The 21,338-nt window shown below is 34.3% G+C and overlaps 1 protein-coding gene across 17 annotated transcripts in view; it reads right to left on the bottom strand.

Moving 5' to 3' along the window:
- Positions 1 to 21,338, bottom strand: part of LOC129748323 (probable phospholipid-transporting ATPase IA) — a 329,089-nt gene that overhangs the window by 134,952 nt on the left and 172,799 nt on the right. The window contains exon 1 of one of the 17 annotated variants that reach the window (XM_055742886.1): positions 5,360 to 6,485. The exons of 15 other annotated variants lie outside the window; for them this stretch is intronic. In XM_055742886.1, the coding sequence (XP_055598861.1) occupies positions 5,360 to 5,408 (49 nt within the window). In that variant the 5' untranslated portion in view covers positions 5,409 to 6,485. Of the gene's footprint in view, positions 1 to 5,350; positions 6,486 to 21,338 lie in introns of those variants that run through there. One more of the 17 variants, XM_055742885.1, reaches the window with a different exon arrangement.

A 21,338-nucleotide genomic window follows, 5' to 3' on the forward strand; every position in this document is an offset into this window, starting at 1 on the left:
TCCGACTAAAGCTTAGTTCTTTCAGAAATGGGACACTTTCTTTTGCTAGTAGCTCATTTCACAGTAATCTGATATTCAAAAATTCGACAGCATTTTGCTGCCTGTAAAAAGTACTTTTAGACCTATTTTATCCAAAATTTAGAATTCACGCTTTTTTGAGATATTTACGATGTAAGAGAAAATGACAAAAATATTCTGCCCAGTTTCCTTCAAAATCCGTCATTATAAAATTGATAGCTAACGAAACCGTTGATTATTCAAAGAACTACTGTGTGTGAATGGTGGAAAAGTTTACAAACACTGTCAAAAATGTCCACAAAGTTCAAATAAAGCATTGGAGTGAAGCACATGATCGGTAACTACGGAAATGGATCATCAGGGAAGTCAAGTCTCATACCAGCATTTTAAATATTGAATTAGCGAAAACCCTACACTTAGTTCGTTGAGATGTTCAAAAAAAAAATCTTTGATAAGCTGAAAGTATTTCCAAGTTATAAGACATTAAAACCTAACCTCAAACAACAAATGTTTGCTTGTTCCAGTGCTTGTAAGCTCTATAGCCGGTACGGAGGCTATTTCAAACAACTTCCAGCGTTTGAATCCTATAACATGTCTGTTCGTTGGTCTCTAGCATATTAAACTATGTGTTTAATGGTTGTTTTGTACAAAATATAATGATTTGCAAAGATTCCGCTCCTACAAAAAACAAAACACAAAAATTTTCAAAACAAAAAAATTTTTTTTTGCTGTTTTTAAAGCCTAAAAAGAGTGATCTTGTATGTACCCTTCGCAACCTACGATCCATACTAACCAATTAAACTCGAAGTTCAATCTCTATTTCGTTATTGTCAGATTTTGCCAGCAAAAACTCCATTAAAAACGCTTTAAAGGGACTCAAAGATAATCAAGTTATGTTAATTTCGAAACAGCTGTATCCACTAAATTGTCCTCAGTTTCTTTTAAAAGAGAAGTATTGAACCTGAAAGTAGCAGAAATTGTAGGTGGAGGATGCAGCTACTCAAAATACAGATAAGACGAAGTTTAAGTTTGAAAAACTGATCAAAATCATGACTGAAAAAAGTAAGCGCCGGCCGATAGGAGGTACCATGAATAAAGTATAAAAAAATTCTTACAAAAAACGATAAATAATTTTTCTCAAATTTTTTCGTGAGTTATCATAAGATAACCTTAATCTCCTTCATAGAATGTAATTCGATCAAACGAATGGTTTTTGAGATACACGCATTTGTAACTGTCCCATTTCTAAAAGAACTAAGCTTTAAATGAGGAGGGGGAGAGTTCGTCAACTAATAATATATGGTAGCGCTGATAGCCCCTTTCCGCATCTCATCCTCCTACTGGAAAACGGGTGGGGTCTAAAATTAAAACCTTTAACGTACTCATATATTTTCCCATCCAAAATTTGGTTTGATTTACTAGATAAGTTATTCGAGTTATTCAAAAATTGTATGATAGACCTCCTTCTCCCTTCCTGTTTCCTCATTGGAATAGGATAACCAAATAATTTTAGGAACATTTTTGATATCCCAATATTCTGTTCTGCCAAATTTAGTTTCATTTTCCTTTTAATTCCTTTAATTAATTTAAATCCTTCCTTTTAAAAAATTGTGTGGGATTCCCCCCTTGGCACTTTGTATCTCCCCATTAGAAGGAGAGAGGGGTGCTAAATCACCTAAGAAACATTTTACGTATCCAAATATCTCTCCATGTCAAATTTGGTTCCAATAACTTGATAAGTGTTCGAGTTTATAAAAGTGCCACTCCTCCATTCCTATCCTCCCAATGTCATGAGGAAGGAGTCTTTATTAGTCATAGAAACATTTCTCTTACTCAAAAGCTACAAAATTGAGTTCCATTTGCTTTATTGGTTTTCGAGATGTACCACAACTTTTATGGGAGGTCCCTCCCCCTTCCTATCTTTCCACTGAATGGAAAAGGAACGGTCCTAAATAATCAAAGAAACATTTTACGTACACAAATATCCCTCCATTCCAAATTTGGTTCAATTTACTTGATAAGTGCTCGAGTTATGAAAAAAAAAATGGGAGCCCCCTCTCCCTTTCTTTTATCAACTGGAATGAGGGAGGGGTACCAAACCATCATAGAAATCTAGAGTTTGTTTTGATTAGGTCGTATGAGCCAACATAAACAAAATCGAGCTATTCACTGCAAACGATTGAAAAACATGTTTTCTATGTTAGGTAAAAATTTGGTTTCATTTGATCAATAAATAAATTTTAGAACATGATTTGAAATTAAGACTCATAAACAATTTCTCATTTTTGAGTGCAAATTGGTTTTAACGACGTTTTGCGCAGCACTGGATTGCCGTGATGCAAAATGACGTAAAACAACATTTCGTCGGGTTGGTTTTTGTAACGTTTTGCATTTTGGAAGGAAATTCACTGCCAGGTGCTGAAATGTTAATTTATTAAAACGGGAATCGTTTAAAAGAGTGGTTCTGATTATCGTAGTGAAATAAATTTCTTTATCTTGTTACTGGGTAAGTGCAATAATCGTTAGATTGATGTCTAAATTTCTTTTTCAGCTCGATAATTTTTCTCCCAACAGTGGCATTCAACATAAAAGCTTCGGATGAGCTATTTCTGTGGTTTCTGCACTCTATGAATGGTTATCAGCAGAGTCCCAGCTAGTAATCGGCCATTTCCAGTTGAATAGGAACCTGATTCACAGTCCCTCGCAGCACAGATTCCAAGCTGCCGCACAGAGGTGATTAGAGATTGCTAATCTCTAATGTTAAGAGACTTGGACAAGGCCCTCTCACCAATTCTGTAGAGCGCATATCACCCGCAGACAACGCTTCAGGGATTCAAACGTAAGTCCACTTTATTTAATCCTCTTTTTTAAGATGCTTGAGAATTATTTCAATAACCGTTGGAGGAATTTCCTCAAATTACTTGCCAATAATTGAGTCATACCCCAGAGAAGCCATAATATGTTTAGAAATTATTAGAAATTTAGTACTTAAAGCAAATTATCAGAAATAAGCGAAGGTTAGGACAAAATAAGTCATGTTATCAGATAAAACAAACCAATTTGCGAAACGACGTTTGAGCCAAAAACGCAATGCAAAAGGTCGTAAGTACTTGTTTACCCGAACATTTAAATTTATGCCTGTATCTCTTTCACTGGCACATTTCTCATCTATTATTGTATCGCATAAAAATTTCTCAGACAATTCTAAGTCACATTTGAAAAACAAGATTTGAAAATGTGTTACAAATTTTCAGCAGCGATTTTCTCGAAACAAGTCGGGTGGCTCATACGACCTAATCAAATAAAACTCTAGAAATATTCCTTATACTCAAATACCTTTCCTTGGCTCCATTAGCGTCATTAGTTCTCGGGTAATGAAAAAAAAAATGTAATTTAGTCGTCCTCTCTCTTTTCTATCTTCCCACTGGAAGGAGGGAATACTACCAAATATTCAAAGAAACATTCCTCGTATCAAAATACCCTCCCATCCCAAAAATGGTTGAATTTGCTCGATCAGTTCTCGAGCTATGCAAACATTAATTTTTCTTTGAGAGACCCCCTTTCCCCATCCAGATAGTAGGAGGGGTCTCAAACTATTATGAGAACCTTCCCGGCTCTCAAAGACCCCTCCTGCCAAGTTTCACGCAAATGGGTTCAGTAGTTTCCGAGGATATATTTACAGTTCTACACGAACACCACCTTAGCAGGAGGCCTCAGCCCTAACCTCAAACCATGGGAGAATAGAATCGATTTTTGAGAAGGGCGCACGATAAACGCGATTTTCCGGTACTAATTTAAATTAAAATAAATTCGTCCTGTCGAAAAGCGATACACAGATGTTCGTGTTTTGGTGTTTTGGGTGTAAATTTAATCAATTCAGAAATATTATAATCAGTTTAAAACAAGCAAATACTAATTTTAGTAACGAATCTAGCATCACTGGTGAGGCCGCCAGCAAATCCAAATTTGAGGTTATGGCTGAGGCCAATTTTTAACCAATACTATCGTCCGTATATCCTTATAGGGAACAGACAGACAGACAGACAGCAATTCATTTAAATATACATAGATGCTGTAGGTGTAATTTCTCGTTATTTTGGTTCTTGTTGAGTACCAAATTTGACGTACGAATTGTGACGTTATTTTTTGACACCCCAGTTTTAAAAGTAGAATTATATTTTTTTTTATTTATTTTTTGATTATAGTCGTTTTGCCTTCTTTATGGCATTCGCGACTTTATATCAATGTTGCACTTAGCGGACAGTTATTGAAAAACTTATCCGGTACAACTGAGTTCGATGTTTATTCTTGGGCTCGAACTCGCGGACATCGGCTTAGGAGGCAACTGAATAAATTTTTCGCAGCAATATATCTTTTTTTTTATGAAAAATACTTGAAAATTATTAAAGTTGTACATAAAATCTTCTGTTTTCTCAAACTGTGTATGGAGCACTGCCGAAAATAGTGGGAACCTTGAGTTCTTGGTTATGTTCAAACTTTCTTGTGTACGAAATTTGATGAAAATCACATAAACAATTTTCGAGTTGAGTTGTATTATTTCATTTTGATTTTAAATGCGATTCGCCTGTTTTGAAAAAAAAAAAAAGATGGACTCGTTCATTGCTTTAAATCATTTGGCAATTTCAAAACTTCCTTTTAAATAATTTAATAAAAATCACTTGAAAACTGTTTGAATTTTGTACATTGCATTCTACATTACTTTTGTATGGGACCCCTCTTTGAAAAGTACGAGTAGTCTTTTTTGTTATTAAAATCATCTCATTTTGTCAAAACTTGCCTGTGTATTTGAAATAAGATAGAAACACTTACAACACTTTTTGTAATGGTCGTAGGAACCATCTCGTTGACCTCTCTCTGCAACGGAATTGCTATAAGAATTGTCATTAGGAAGAAGAAACCAGTTCAAAATTACTCGAGTACAATAGTGAAAACCTCTAAAATCTTTTCACTAAGTCTCTTTGAAGATTTTTCTATCATATTCAAGACTCGTACTATGAGATTCAGAGTTAGAAAAAGGAGTTCATAATTCACGTTCCAAACTCAGATTTCAGATTCAGGACTTAAATTCAGACTTGGGATTAAGAAATAAGACTTAAAATTCAAATTCACTATAAGTACAGATTCCAAATCCAGATTCGATATCTTCATTTAAATAGACTTAAAATTCTGCAGGTTTATTCAATAAAAATCCTGAACTGAGATTCAGGTATTAGATTTTAAGGTTTCAATTCAAAATTTTGTGTTTCCCAAAAGATGGCAATCAAGCAACTTAAAAAGGGTAGAAATTAAAAATTGAAAAAAGCGTTTATACATTGCTTACGGTTCACAAGACGCAGCCTCAGCGCCCGGTACATCGTGTGTAAGGCCATTGCCAGGGCCGAATGTTTCGTCGCAATTTCTCCAGCCTGGCAGCCTGTAATTTGTTTCCTGCTTCCTGCGTTTCTACGCGTCGTTGGGTAGGAATTTGCGTTGTTGTTATGACCTTTATTCGGCAGATTCTTTAACAGCACTTCCGTTTGGCAGCGAGACGCCTTCCAATATAAAACCTTCCCTGGGGCTCATTTTTTTTGGGTTTTGGGGAAAAATCAAGGCTCTGCCAAGGAGAAAATATTCACGACTTTTTTTTCTGCACAGTCACTGGAAAAACTCATTTACACATTTTAGAGGAGCCTTGCGGCAGCCGATTTGTAGCGATGATAAGCTTTTTCCCCACGAACGAGGTATGTATGATTCTTTCTAGCTCACTCTCTCACTTACTGGAACTGACTCACCCGTTTTGGGGAGTAATTTTCCGAACCGACTTTCTAGTCGATAACAATTTTACAATTTCAAACCACCGCCCATTTTCCACAGTAGGTAGTCGACTCTACTTTTTTATTCTAATGGTTGATTGCCCGTAGTTTGACTTTTTTTTCTTCAACCGTTGCCGTGTAATTTCCAGAATCGATTATTCCCATTCACCGAATCTCCAAACGGTAAAAAAGCTATTATCACAATTGGGGGGAGGTTGATTTCGATTTCTTTCCTTTCGTTTCGATTGAGGTATCCACTTGAGTTTTTCACATTTGCCCTTTGGAAAGTGGGCTGAAGTCCTCCCGGGAAGTCACCCTGGACCTTTATTCTTCACGAAAAAACAAGGAATTGTAAGAGAAAATACTAGGGCCAATTACAGGACCAACCCAACCGCGAAGCATATGGTTTCAGGAAAAACCACCTTTCGTCACCACCCAAATTTTTAACAATAATTCTTCCACACTGTAGACGGAAACGGCGCGATTCCCGTTGGATTTCGCGAACGGGATAATCTTTTTCCCGAATTTTCCGATCAAAAGAATGAGGAAACCGAAGAAGAAAAAAAATCACAACATTCAAAGATAAACTTTTGTAGAAGGATCCCGAAGAACGACGACGACCAGCCGAGAAAAAACCGTGAACACTTTTACAGCTCAGGAGCTCAAATGCGACAAGGAAAATGTCAGATCCTGGCAAATCGTTCTGTCAGAGCTCATTGATAATCGTATACAAGGGTGAGCACACAAACACTTCAACGTAAGAAACCAGGATACTGTTTATTTTGTTGGGTGCTTTCTTCGAGCTGTGACTTTGGCTGACACAAACACACAAACAAATTGGGAAAGTTTTCCGCACCGCGAGTAGTGTGCGTTGGAAAAGGACTCCGTGAGATCCTTCGTGGGTATAAGGATAGACATAAAGGTGGTTCAAGAGTATTTGATAAAAGTTGGCAACATAGAAAAATTGTTTTTAATATCACGATTTTACAAAAATGTAAATAAAAAGACACAAAAATGATGAGGTTTTGATATTTTTGACTGTTTTGCTAAATTTCGATTCAAGGCACAGAATAACAAAAATTTCAATTTTAAAATTTATAGATTTATTGCAGAACTACTTGGCCTATGAAATATCAAAGATTCAATTTGCTTGAAATCTTCTTGAGAATATCATCAACATTCTCGTATTGAACAGAATTCGGAAAAATTGACAAAAGAAAACTCCTTTTTTTCGGAATTTAAAACTATTCGCGATAATCGGGAAAGTTGATCATTGAATTAAAACCTTTATTTTCAAAATCTTTGTAATGTTCCATAGTTTTGCCAGAAAAGTGCACAAATTTAATAAATGAATTTTAACCTATTTTCATAAGTTATCTAGATCCGATTGAGCTGAGGTTTGCACAGGTCAGTTTTTTGGGTCAATCTACAAAATGTATTTGGTCCGTGTTCGAAATTCGATGATTAATTTTTCCCCATACAGTGAGCGAAATAAGAATAGCACCACTATGTTTTTCGCTTGTTAAAATATGAATAATTGAAAATTACGAAAATTTTCTTCCACAGTTTGTTCTGAATTGCTTAATGGATAAATCAAGCATAAGTTTACTTTTTTTGGACGTAGCAATTGGCGTTGAGGACCAAAAATGTGAAAAAAGGGTGCGAAATAAGAATATAACCACTTGAGTTTTTCCACAAAAACAAGCTTATTATTAATAATTTACTGTGTAAAAGTGAATAATAACGCTTCTATGAATTATTTGAATACATAACTGCATTTGAAGGAGTTTTCCAGAATTCCGAAGGTTTTCATAGTTTTTAATTAAGGGGTTTCAAGAGATGCTCCTCTAGCGTTAAGGAATATGATATTTGAGTTGTTATTGTTTACCAAACTACTTGCTTTCTTCATTAACATTCATAAGTATGATGCAAAATGATGAAACATAGATTTGAGGCTGAGTTTGAATCCAAAAAGTAGGTTCGAATTCAAAAATACTAATGTTTTTTAATAGTCAAACACTATTTCTCTGGATTTGAGTCATAGACCAAATTCATGCCCATTTTCAAATATCCGGGATTAATTAGGAAGTGCTGGATGGTTTTGATCAAGAAATAAATACATGTACCGTGTGCACGCTTTGGAAATTCTAAGATCACTAAATAAAAAAAAAATTAGAATTGCATCAAGGTTACTAAAAGTGAATTTTTTGGACCGATTACCAGAATAAAGTTATACTTTGCGATGGAGCTTGATGGACCAGACGGCTAGCAGTATTATTGGTATGATTTGCAATTGAATCGGAAGTTGAGATGAGCAGGAATTTTTGCGGTTGTACATTTTTGTGGTGGTGATTCTTTTGCAAATCCGGAAAAGCTTTCTGCAGCGTGAACTTGCACAAAACTGTGATGAGAAAATACCTCGTGCTGCCATCTACGACTTGAAACTGGAATAAAGTGTGGTTTACTGAACAAAATCAAAGTTTTTGATTTCTAACCTATTTTTTTCTGATTCAAAATTAATCCCGAATGTTTGTTTCATCATTTCACGTCATTTTTATGAAGAAAATAAGTAGTTTGGTAAAGAATTACAGCTCAAATATCGAATTCCTTAACGCTAGAGGAGCATCTTTTAAAACCCCCTAATTAAAACCTATGAAAACCTTTGGAATTCTGGAAAACTCCTTAAAATTTATTCAAATAATTCGTAAAAGCGTTATTATTTACTTTTACACAGTAAATTATAAAAAATAAGCTTGTTTTTGTTGAAAAACTTAAGTGCTTCTATTCTTATTTCGCACCCCCTTTCTATATTTTTGGTCCTCAACGCCAATTGCTACGTTCAAAAAAAGTAAACTTATGCTTGATTTATCCGTTAAGCAATTCAGAACAAACTAAGGAAGAAAATTTTCGTAATTTTCAATCATTCATATTTTAACAAGCAAAACACATAGTGGTGCTATTCTTATTTCGCTCACTGTATACATCCATTGTCACTCTTATGTGTACTAGAACTAGAAGCTTTTGGTGTAGATTTGAGAAAAAAAAATTGTATCCAAGATACAAATCAGAATAATGAATCAACATTAGTTATGGTTGGAAGAAAGATATGTTTAGCTTAAGAATCTACATAAATTTACTGTCATTAGTTTCATCTGGAAATGTACTCATATTTTCTCCTGCACGATCAATTTTCATAGCAAGCCTTTTGAAGAATTGATTTTTTCTTTGTAAAATTGTCTTAACTTAAAGAAAAGCGAAGAAAACGAAATTGTTTAAAAAAAAACGATTTTACTAGTACATACATATGTGCAAAACAGCAGAGTAGTTGGCCAAGATTTCAATTTCAATAAGTTTTTTTTCGATTGAACAGGATTCTTTCCAAAAGATGATCGTAAAAGAACAAATATGAGTACATTTCTTAATAAGACTAATGGCAGTAAATCTAGCTTATACTTAAGCTGAAAATACATTTCTTCTTACCTAAATAACTTTTTTGTCTTAGCTCGAATAATCTTAAGATTTATCAACGGACTTGTTTCAAGTTACCTCTAGTTCGGACATTATGTTTGTAGAACTTGCACAATATCACATCTAACACATAAGGGTTTTAAAAGTGATTTGTTGAGCTCTGCTGAATTGAACTGAAAAATGATATGAGTTCTTAGAACAGATCAAGGGATAATTCTAGGTCAAAGTCAAGAACCAATTCAAAAGCTGCCTTGGCGAACTGCAGAGGAAGTACTGTGGGCAATAAACACTTTAATATTTTGGGAACTAGAAATATCATAAAGACCCCGTTCGGTTTTGGCAACAATGAATTTTGGAAACATTCGTTTTCGCCATGTGCCAAAATCGAACGGTTTTTTGGAACGACATTGCCATATATGTAGTTGTAGGGATGAGATGAAGGATATGTCGAAAAGAAATCAAATTTAATTAAAAATAAATTAAAATAATAGTTGTATTCGGCAACACTGAATATAAAGAAATTTCATTGGCAACGTTTGCTATTTTGGCAACACTAGGCAAACAAACAAAACAAAGTCAGTCATTGGTCTATTCTTGTGAGCGACAGACGTGTTTAAGTGAATCTCTGAATTGAGATTCGTAAAATCACGACAATAGTTTTGGCTATAAAAGGACCAATCTAATTTCGATCTAACATCATAAATACGTTTCAACGTTCTTGAATGTTGATAAAATATAATAACAATAACAAAAAATTCTAAACAAAATTATAAAGCACTCAAAAATTACGAAAAACATTAAAATTTCAAAAACCTCAAAAACAAATACAAACAAAAGAATAGAAGTGAAAAAAAATATCTAAAATAAGATTTTTTTGTAACATCTTTATTTGAAACGGCTAATACTTTTAGGCTTTAAAGAGCCAAACTCGTTTTGTTTGTTTACAGTTGTGTGCTTAAATCTTTCATCACTTTTTACTAGAATAGAAAAGAAAATAAATTTTAAAAAAAGATCTAAAACGACAAAAATTACATATCATATTTGTAAATAACAAACATTATAAACATAACAAAAACAGAGTGGAAAAGAGTGTCTAAAATATGATAAAAATATGATAACAAAAAATGACTCAACATTATTTAAAAACGATGATAAATAGAGTTAATAATAATAACAATGGTTTATTTTTATTAATCGGTAAGAAAAAAGTTAATAAAAAAAACTCTCGAGCGTGTTGCCAAATACGAAACGGGACTGTTTTGGGGTTTTGATTGGTTCTCACTTAAAATTTTCTCAAAAATACGATGAAAACAAAAACAAAACGAAAATAATTTTAATTTCTTTGAACAAAATAACGTTTCGTATTTGAAGTTCATTTGTGTTTTAAATGTAATTTTTCAAAGGGTGAAACGATCTCTTAAAAGCGATCAAAATTAATATTGGCCAAACGATTAACGGTTTATTTATAGTCTTCCATATTCTCGAATGAAAAAAAAAACAAAGATTTTTGCACCGTAAAGGAAAGGGGATAGTGAAAATCTTTAAAAAAAATAGTTTGGAGGCTTAATGTCTGCACTAAAGTTGAAGATCGTACTATTTAAAGAAAATTTGTCGTTGAAATGATCGAAATCACATAAAAAACAAAACAGTTACGAGAATTTCAAATACTCAACAAGTGATTTCAAGTTTTATTTAATATCTTTTTCTGAATGTGATTAAAAAACCTTTTTTTTTAATTAAGAGACAAGATAAATTAAGAACTAAACAAAATCCTTCTTCAGAAAATTATAATTCTGGGAGTTTGATCGAATGCGCATAATTTTTTGAGTGAGTAAGGCCGGAACAAATTTGAAATGAGCATATTTGTTTGTAATTTTTTTCCTGATTAAATCACCTATAAGTGAGATAATTTTTCTATTTTTTGTATTTATCATTTTATCATTATGATGTCTTCGAGAAAGTTGTAGATCATCTAATTTTAAAAAACTGTGTTGAAGACGTCAAAGCTCTATCTTTTGAAACAACTTGTTTTAAAGACATTTTGGCAAAAACTAACCTCAAAAAACGAAAATTCGTTTAACTTTTTTCGAAGCGAGTTTTGAGCCTAGCTTTGTATGAAAGAGTTGTGAAAATTGAAAAACTACACAACTTCATTGAAGGTGTTACTATTTTGAAGTTTAATGGTTCTTTTTGAGTGATTTCTTTAGAAAATTGCATGTTTTTATTGTTCAATATCTCATTCAGAAGATAATAAAAAATAATCCAAATTTTCAAAAAAATTGAACAAATTGGTCAAAAGCTTGCATGCAATGAACTCGCATACAATATGCATTTTAAAAATCGAAAAATCAATATATTTTAGGTCGAAAATTAAAAAAAAATTCGAATAAAAAATCTGGTATCGAACCATCGATCTTTCAACTGTTTTCAATTTTCGAAGAATTTTTCAAATTTTTGTATAAAACACTTTAAACTTTATTTATTTTCCCCTTCAGGATTTTTGGAAAATCGAAGGAGGGGGGAGGGGAGGGGAGTGACAAAACAAGAATTTGATATTTGTTCCCGCCATTGCATTGATCAAATTATTGGCTTTCCATTAATCTGTCAAAAACATTATTCAATGAAATTCTTCACTGCAAAGTGAGCTTTTCGACAATGAAAACAGTATTAAAATGTGCTTTTATTCGATATTGTTTTTTTTTTATTTTTTGATGAGAAATTTTCAAGACATTGGCATAGTCGTCCACTGCCGATTTTTTATTAAATTGCCCTTCTTGTTGGTTGATTTAGAGGAAAATAGACGAATTGCTGTAGTGCTTCCACGCAGTCATCGCCAGTGTGTTTTTGACTCTAAATACTGCTACCCTCTGAAGATTTTTTTTGCAATGCGATTTGCATTCATTAAATCAGAAGCCGGTGGATGTAGGCGTAGTAAAAGTGTATCGCAGCGCATCTTGCATAGTACGATGTCCATCTACAATTGTCTACAGATTGGTGAGCTCGTTCCTGTTTTCTCTTTTTTTATAAGCTTATATGATTTAGCAATTGTATTTAAATTCTTCATCAATCCTATCTGCCAAGTAGGATTTCCTATAAAACAACCTTTCCCCTTCCTATCTGAAAACAGCATCCTGGGTCGTATGAGTTCTCTGCACCTAAAAAGTTTCTTTAGCTGTTTCAGATTATCCCCACTATGATTACATTGACTTGTCGAGGTGTGCATTGTAGTACTACACTGATTTTCAATGGCAACACTTGAAATGAGTTTTGAATCCAGATACTCATTTTGGCATCTTGTATTGTTCTTGATAATAAGTTGTACCGCATGTATCAGCCAATGCAAGATGTGTGTAGTCACCCAATGCTATGCTATGCTATGCTAAATTGCCCTTCTTGTTGGTTGATAAATAAATAAATGAATTTTAAAAATTTTCAAAAATTTCTTAGGCATTTAATCACAAAACTCACAAACGTCACAAAGCTTCTAAGTAATCGACGGAATAATCCAACTCGGCAACTTTCCTTGGATAACCTTACGAGTCGTATTGAAAAAATCGAATCTGTAAAACAAAATAATTCACATCTTTGCGTAGACTAAGGTTGCCAGATTGCCCGGATATTTTGTACAAAATTTGGGAACAGTTCGGCCCGGCACGGTTGCCAGGTTTTCATTGAAAATTGCCCGGATTTATTCACTTTATTTGGCAAATCACACAAAAAAACAACAAACGCCTCCTAAACGAAATTTTTTTAACAAGTTTTTTCTTAAATAATTATGAAAGGTTTTTTGGAAGCCTAAAATACGATTGAAAATCCATTGAGGAGTTTTAATGAAAAAACAAAAATCTATTTTTTCCTTGAGTTATGTTGAGTAATTTTAAGGTTTTGAGAAGATTTGCCCGGATATTTCCCGGCTTTATGGCCGTCATTTTTAAAATCAAATGTGCGGATTTGCATATGAATATTAAATTAATATAAAAAATCTCAAAAAAAAAAAATGTTGCGAAAAAATAAAATATTTATCATTACTGTTTGGCCGTAATTATTTTTGCTTGCTACTTAAGTCCATTTATCCTGTGTGCATAGAGGATTCAAAACAAACCTTCCTTGGCGTCTTAAAATACGACATGCTTTTTTCTTTCATATCTTGTAAAATCACAGCAAATTTTACCGAATGAGATCGGCTTTATAATCAAGCAAGCTATAAAACACATTTGACCGAATTTTAAATGAAATCAAACTTTACATGAAATGTAAAGATCAAAGTTTTACCTGTTTTATTTAGGGCATGCATTTCTAAGTCATTTGGCATCAAAATACAAATTACGATTACGATTCTTCTAAAAGGAACCGGACCGGGATGCCAGGTAATTTTGTCAAAAATCAGTACAACATGAAAAAATTTAGAATATTTCAGGACATCACAAATTTTCCTTAAATTGCATAAATAAAGGTGAAATACTGCTATAGAGTATTTCCTGAGACATGCTGTGGTAGGGTAACTTTTTGTTTTTGTTTAAAAAAATATAAACACCAACTGGTCGCCATTTTGATCTTTGAAGATAAGCACTGTTCAATGCTTTCTTTTAAAAACTTCTTTAATTAAAAGCATTAACATACCTTCATGTCTTAACTTGTTATGAATTTACAATCAATTGAATAAAGAATTTATATTCTCCTCATTGTCGTAACCGATCGTTTTTTTCTTCTTCAGAAAATTAAACGCGAATCAACTATCCTTGTTAACATCTCTTAACGAACTGAGGCCTGATTCCAATCGGCCTTACTAAATCTCTCAATCTCTCTCTTCGATATATATTTTCTCGCTCTTAAAAAACTGTTATACTTACATCTCTCGATGTCCTAACGAAACACACGAACACATACGTATTTTATTGTGAGTATTGAAAATTCAAAGCACTATTTTTATTATCCTACCAATATTCTCTACACTCATCAAGGTGCGCTTTGCCAATTTTATTTCGTTACTATCTCGTCATTTGACATGCGTAATGTTGTTGTTATGTTTACCCTACCACGATATGCCTAGAAAATGTAAACATGAGAAATCAACTGTTCGTCTGACAAGTGGAGAAATGCCTTATTGTAGCCTTATTGTTTCAAAAAATCAGGACGATCTTTCAAAAAATCAGGACCAATCCTGATTTATCAGGACACCTGGCATCTCTGCTAACGGCCTTGCTACGAAACGTTAAAACCAGAATACCGTGTTACACTCAGAATCAAAACAACCCAAAAATAAGAACGCCAGCGCATCAAAACAAAGTTCGGCTGGCGTTCTCGATTTTGGGCTGCTGTCAATACACCAAAATAAAAGTTCGAAGCTCGAACTGACCACCCCAAAAAAATTTCCCTTTGTTTTCGGTTAGTTCCGTTTTGGAAGCAAAAAAAATCAGTCACATTGAAAACAATATCTGGTAAAAAGCTTTGAATTTGATAAAATTTTATCTTATTCATTTAATTTATTGATTTCCAGAAAACGTTTATTCATCGATCATACCTTCTTCAGGAGCCGTTTCTACCAAAACATTGTTTACATCATGCCTTCAGCGAATTTCCGGAAGGAAGAAAAATCAATAGGAAACCGAAAGAAGCAGAGGACGATGTGCAACAATCGCAGCATTAGCCATTCACGGCCTACGGGAGCTTCGGATAGTACTGGATATATGCTAGGGGGTCTTCAGATTGGGAGGACACGTGACCCTCCTGAATGGTACCAAGCGCAGCCGTAGATAGTCAATTCCAGTGACGAGTGTAGCCTGGTTTCCCTCCAGGTGCATCTTGCAGGTCAGAGCTATTGAAAATTACTCCCGGATAAATCAGGCTCGCGTTTCCTATATTTCTTTTTTTTCGAAAACATTTGCCGAGGTCGGTCAATTGTGAAAACATAATTTTTGAAAATAAAATTAAAAAAGAAATATGAACAAAAATGTTTTTTTTTATAAAATTTGTATAATCCCTTTTGATATTTGGTTCATCAAATGAAAAAATCCCAAAAAAAATCCCTGCACATGACATGCCCCAAAATTAAGTTGCAAAAATGACGTTCATTCTCAAATTCGGGAAAACCCCATCAAACCCATTTTCGTCAGGAGCCAGTTTCATACGATTTTGCGTCATTTGAACTTGGTTTTGGGTTATACCGGCCTAGAGTGTAGATCGAATGAAAAATCGACGAGTAATTTTCCCCATAGTTCATTCGATTTCGATTTCGATTTTCCGATATTGGAAGTGAGACAAAACTTCAGGAAGAGACAATCGTGACCCGAGCAGACTTTGATGCCTAAATTGATAGTAAACCGAGACCAGAATAAGGTGTCAACTGATAGCATCTTTTGCTGTTCAATTTTGTACGAAAGCAAAATTAGACATAATTAAGCTTTCATATGTTTTTGTTTGACAGCAAGCTGAGGCCAAATTTAGGTATCTACAGCAAACAGTCAGCAAAATTTGGTATAGAATTCTGATTGATAGCAAAACAAGGCATAAAAGAGGTGTCATTTTTTTTTTTATTATAACACATAAATTTGAGACCAAAGTTTAGCATCATGTGCTGTATAACTTACACAATAGCAAAATTATCCCGAGCAGACTATTAGGTTTCACGAAAGCATCAATATGTCGAAATATGATGCCCAATAAATACCTTAATAAGCCATAGAGACTAAAATGAAAGCACTATAGTATCGAGTTCCCTGGGGTAAGTGATGCTTATAATTGTTCTAAACAATATTTCTAGTACTGAAAACTCAGATTTTGGATGCTCAATAACAACGAATGCCATTCAGTTTTTATTCATTTTAATCTGCATATTTATCTAGATTAACTCATTGATATTATGATGCAATTTTCGCATTTTTTTTAATAACCTACATTTAAAATATAAATTTAGGCGTTTATACTGGAGGCATTTTGAAATCTAAATGTGTTTTAACTATTTCATTTTTTTCTTTTATTTTACTGCGACAAGGTATATGGTCGAGAGATGACCTTAGCTTTCGACCTAGGCCCATTTCATAGCAAGTGGAGCAACTATTATTTGATTTCGAAAACAAACAGCCTCAACACCTGGAATCCCGGTTTGACTATTTCGTCGACGCTTTTTGACGATTATTTGTATGTTTATACCAGCACGTAAGTAGATAAAATATTTCTAACTCCGCTAACAAGCTAAGAGACCCAAAAGCATGGTAAAATCATCAACCAAAATAAGATTAGTTTAAATTTATTTTCACGCCTTGTAACCTTAACCGTTTTTTTAAATGGGTCTAGCAAACTGCAATAACTGATGCTGTTAAATAATAACATGTTAATTTGAATAAAACAACTCTATAGCTTCGAGGCTTCTGTTTTTAGTCATATATAAATTATGTTCTTGTTAGTTTTCCAATACGGTATTGCAAACTTCTACCAACGTTCTTCATCAGGTTCCTGCACCTTAAAGTGATTGGTTGAGATTAAAAGTTTTTCATAACATGAGTCGATAGATCATCGATAGATCAAGAAATAAAAAAAAGGTTTTTTTTTTCAGAAATATATGAAATTTGATTTTTGCAGTTTTTTCCACTTGATTTAAAATTTCTTATATATAAATGAAAATCAAAATATTGAAATCAAGTTCTTTGATATACAATTGAATTTATGGCCTCCAAAATGTATGTCATTCGCAACTTTACATGAACGATGCAGATGGCGGGCAGTAATATTGAAAAACTTATCCGGTACAACTGTGTTCGATATTTATTCACACATCGACTCAACAGGCAATTGTTCTGATAACTGAGCTAGGTGAACTAAGGTGTTTATCTGAAAAAAAAACCAACACTTTGTTTTGTGAATAAATTTTGAGAGCATGGATGTAAATTGATGAAATTTTAAGCGAAAATGTTTACATGTGCAAATTTTTGTGAGATGTGTTATCAAGTAGTTTTGGAGATAACGTCCAATGGAGAAAATTTTGACTTTAATGAACTATGAACCACCTTTTTATTGCAATCAAGGATATTTTTGATTACGTTTGCTGTTTCCTGAAGCTTGGCCTTCAAAATAACTCAAAATTTTAAATTTGGCCGATTGGCCTCCTCCGGCACAAAAATAACGCATTTGACTTTTCATCACTCCACGATTCCAGATCCAACTAGAACAGAGTATAATCTTTGTGGTACCTTTCGAAGAGCTTTGCAGAGAAAACGGTCGCATTTGGAGGCAGTTTACTTTAAATATTTAGCCATTTATCGAGTCAATAGCTATGAAAGACTGAGTAATTTGCTCTTTCTACAGATCGTTAGCCTCCTCAAGTACTAGACACTAAATTTTTAAATTTTTTCTGCTGGTTTATCTCTTGGAAATACGAGCAAGACTTGTCAAAGTTTCTGGTTGGAAACCTGCCAGTTGACCGCTAAAGTGTTCGTTTTGCTGTCCACTGCTATTTTTTTCAAGATATTTCCCCACAAGCAGTCCAAATATTTTGCGCACGATTTGACCACCGTTTTTTTGTTTATTCTACCGGTGAGCAGCTTTTCTACCTTGTAGAAAAGAAGTGAAGCATATTTATAAGTAAGCTAAACGAACCAGTCTGAAATATTTGACTTTTTTATCACTTACTCTATTCACATACTCCGATTTAGCTTGAAAAAACCTCTCATATTCCTCTCACTTTATGGAAACAATGATCTTCACTTTGATTCAAATTTTTGCTCACTATTGGGCCCTCTGGGACTTTTTAAACAATTTACCATGTGAAATTTGGTCGAATAGTTGATTTCCAGCTGTGTTTGGGTCTTCTACTAGGACTTTTCTGGATTTTTCTCGATCCTGCCCAACAAAATTTATCTCAAAATCACTTGACAGATTGTCACCAAATTTTGTACACATTACTAGCTTCACTGAAAATTTTATCAATTTCCATCGATGCATTCAAAAGTTATTCAAGAAACAAAGTGTTACCTTTTTGTTCGAATACACTCCTTATCAAATATCACGAAGCAAATGAGCAAACTCCCGCTTCGGCATTTCGCGTATTAACGTTCGTCGGTGGAACTAGCGATCGCTAGTGTAGAGTGTAGTTTTGTAAGTACGCTACTGAGATAAAGATTGATTCTATTCCACCACTGCAACCTGCGATGAATTACTCATTTCAACAAGTTATGGGCCCAGATACGACGTTTGGAAGTGGAAAAATGGTTAGATCGAGAGGGGTTCTCTCAAGAACTTGTGATTAGTACGTAGTCACGAGATACGCTGCGGTAAATAGCGTAAGTTAATTCCTGACGGCTGAGAGGAGGACGCACGGAATCCAAAACCAGGATAGGTCAGCTAGCGCAGATGTCGAATGGTTTAGTCAGAGGCAGTGCCTGGATGCAGTTTATCATGGCGACTCTCGTGGTCCAGATCCAAGCTGAACGACGACTACTGCCGGGTATCGAAATTGGAAGGAGATGCGCACTACAAGAATTCATCTTGCGATATTCAGCTACGGTGCCGTTAGCATTCAACCTCAAATTTCCGATGAGTAGAAGTTACTGGGTTTACGGGAAAGCTCAACAGTAGATAATGCTATTCAACATTCTAAATCTGCGAATTTAGGGGCGGTGTTGAAACTCACGATAAGGCAATTCGCGTATTGACGTTCGTTGGTGGAACTAGCGATCGCTAGTGTAGAGTGTAGTTTTGTAAGGACCTCACTGAGATAGCAAATAAAGATTAACTCTATTCCACCACTGAAACCTGCGATGAATTACTCATTTCAACCAACTCAATTGGAAAGAAGACTGAATAAAAATGTTTAAATTAATGACTTTAGAAGAATTGATTTCCTAAATTTTACTCATGTTTATTCAAGACTTGCTCAAAATAATATCCAGTAAACAACCTAATGAAATTTAATGATTCACCCTATCTAAGTCCTTTTTCAATTCGACCATTAAAAAAGCAAATCACGCGTACACTCTCTTCAAGGAACTCATCCACGGGCAAAGCTGTATTGGTGAATCCTCGCTCGCCAACCAGGATTTGTTTTTGCTCGAATTCCTCTTTGATTTCCCCTTTCTCCACAGAAACTCGGTTTTCAACTACACGCTAGAAATTAATAAACCATTTATGTTTCAAAAATAACCATTTTTGACCTTTTCCCGGGAAATGCCATTTTATGAGTTCTCCATGAGAACTCATAAAATTACTTTTCGGGGAGAAGTAGAAATATGGTTATTTTTCAAACGTAATCAGAAAGAGCGGAGAAGTAAAAAATGGTTATTTTTGAACCGTAATTAAACGGCAATAGCAATATTGAACTATATTAAAAAATTATCGACAAAATTAAGCAAAAACACGTTTTTCAAATATGTTATTTATATTATAGTCTGTATTTCTGTTCTTATTCTCAATTCATCATAGTAATTTAGTGGCTAGCGCTAGACGAACACCAACAGCAACCGAAACACCCGATAGCATTTATAGCAGCAAAGTGATTTTTCCCCCACGACCTCCACCGAATTTAAATGAGAAAACTATATAGTTATAACCTAACGTCGGTGCCGAATAACTCCGGAAGTGGTGATCCCATATGCCTGGGTGGCATTTTGTAGATCCGTAGCTTCAGCAAATGGGCAACATATCAGTGCCACAACACCAGGGCTGTTCGTTTACGGGGGGTTTAATAATTTATTGATTACCGGCGGGTGATGTTCTTCAACTAGTCCAGCCGGCTCCAGCTCCTTCCGGATGGAGAAAAAAACGGTCGTTATAGTATCTCGCATTTCGCACCGAAATTATAAAAAATCTAAAAAAAGAATGCTTGATTCAGTAACAAACCTTTTTTTCTTGGAAGGCTACATAACAAATTATTCAAAGGAAAATAAAAACTTACCGGCAGATTGTGCGAGGACCGCTTGTGCTTTTTCAGCTTTCGTTTGTTGTGGCTGATTACTATGAACCGGTAGCATTGACTTTATGATAATTTTTGTGTTTTTATAAAAATTTCAAGTGGGGTCTTCTAATCCGTGTCCTGAAATATTTTTTGTTAGGTTAGAATTTTTATTTAAAGATAATCAATGTAAAACTATTTACCCCTTATCATACCATTAGATTTGATGTGTTCCGGATTACATGGACCGATTTAATTGAGAATTCGATTCAGTTACGCGGTATAATGGAATTTTCTTAAACGCGATCGTCTGCACATCGATTGTATTCAAAATGGCTACGATAAAAACACCAAATTATTCAAACATTTTCTGGTTAACGCGCGAGAACTACAAAAATGGTTAAAATTCATTAAGGAAAAATTCTTAAAAAATAACCATATTGCCAGTTTTTGGGCCAAAGCCATAAAATGGTTATTTTTGAACCAAAAATGGTTAAATAAAAATGAGCGTGTATTTTCTTCCCGCACGCAGTAAAAGGCAAGCAAATGTCACAGGTTGTGTTGTGCGCTTCACATACACAGTGACAAACCTGTAAGTATCAATTTAAGGACACCGCCGTCATTCGTATCAGTGATGGCCTTGCCAGGAGGAACGTGGAATGGAACCTTACCCAAGGGTAACCGGATAGATAGTGGTTCCGGATTCCGCTATTTTTTTTTGTAGAGATTTTAGAACTCAACTGCGCAAACGTCGGATTTCATTCCAGAGTTTCGATTGGAACAGCAGAGAAGACATAAACATAAACATTGTAAAAGTTGTAGGTTCCGGAAGGTGGCCCGATAAAAGTCATTGCCGTGGCACACGCTTCACATATGTATGAAGGAAGAGGGCTTCTTAAAGGATGTTCGTTGCAGGACATTCTTGTACTTTTTACTCTCGGATGAGTCAAGGCAAACGTGCGGAAGAAGGCTCTATGAGTGTTTAGGTCATTACGGTGCTTAGAAGGCATATGCATTATAATGCTCATTCTTGAAGCATTATGTTTTTTTGTGTTGAAGACTTTTAAGGAGGAGTATTGTTATCCTTCAACCATATATTTACATATCAAGATTTCTGTTTTCAAAATCTACTTTTAAAATTTTAACAAGAAATTTAA

The sequence above is a fragment of the Uranotaenia lowii genome, chromosome 2 (assembly GCF_029784155.1).
Source record: "Uranotaenia lowii strain MFRU-FL chromosome 2, ASM2978415v1, whole genome shotgun sequence".
Taxonomy (NCBI): Eukaryota; Metazoa; Arthropoda; class Insecta; order Diptera; family Culicidae; genus Uranotaenia; species Uranotaenia lowii.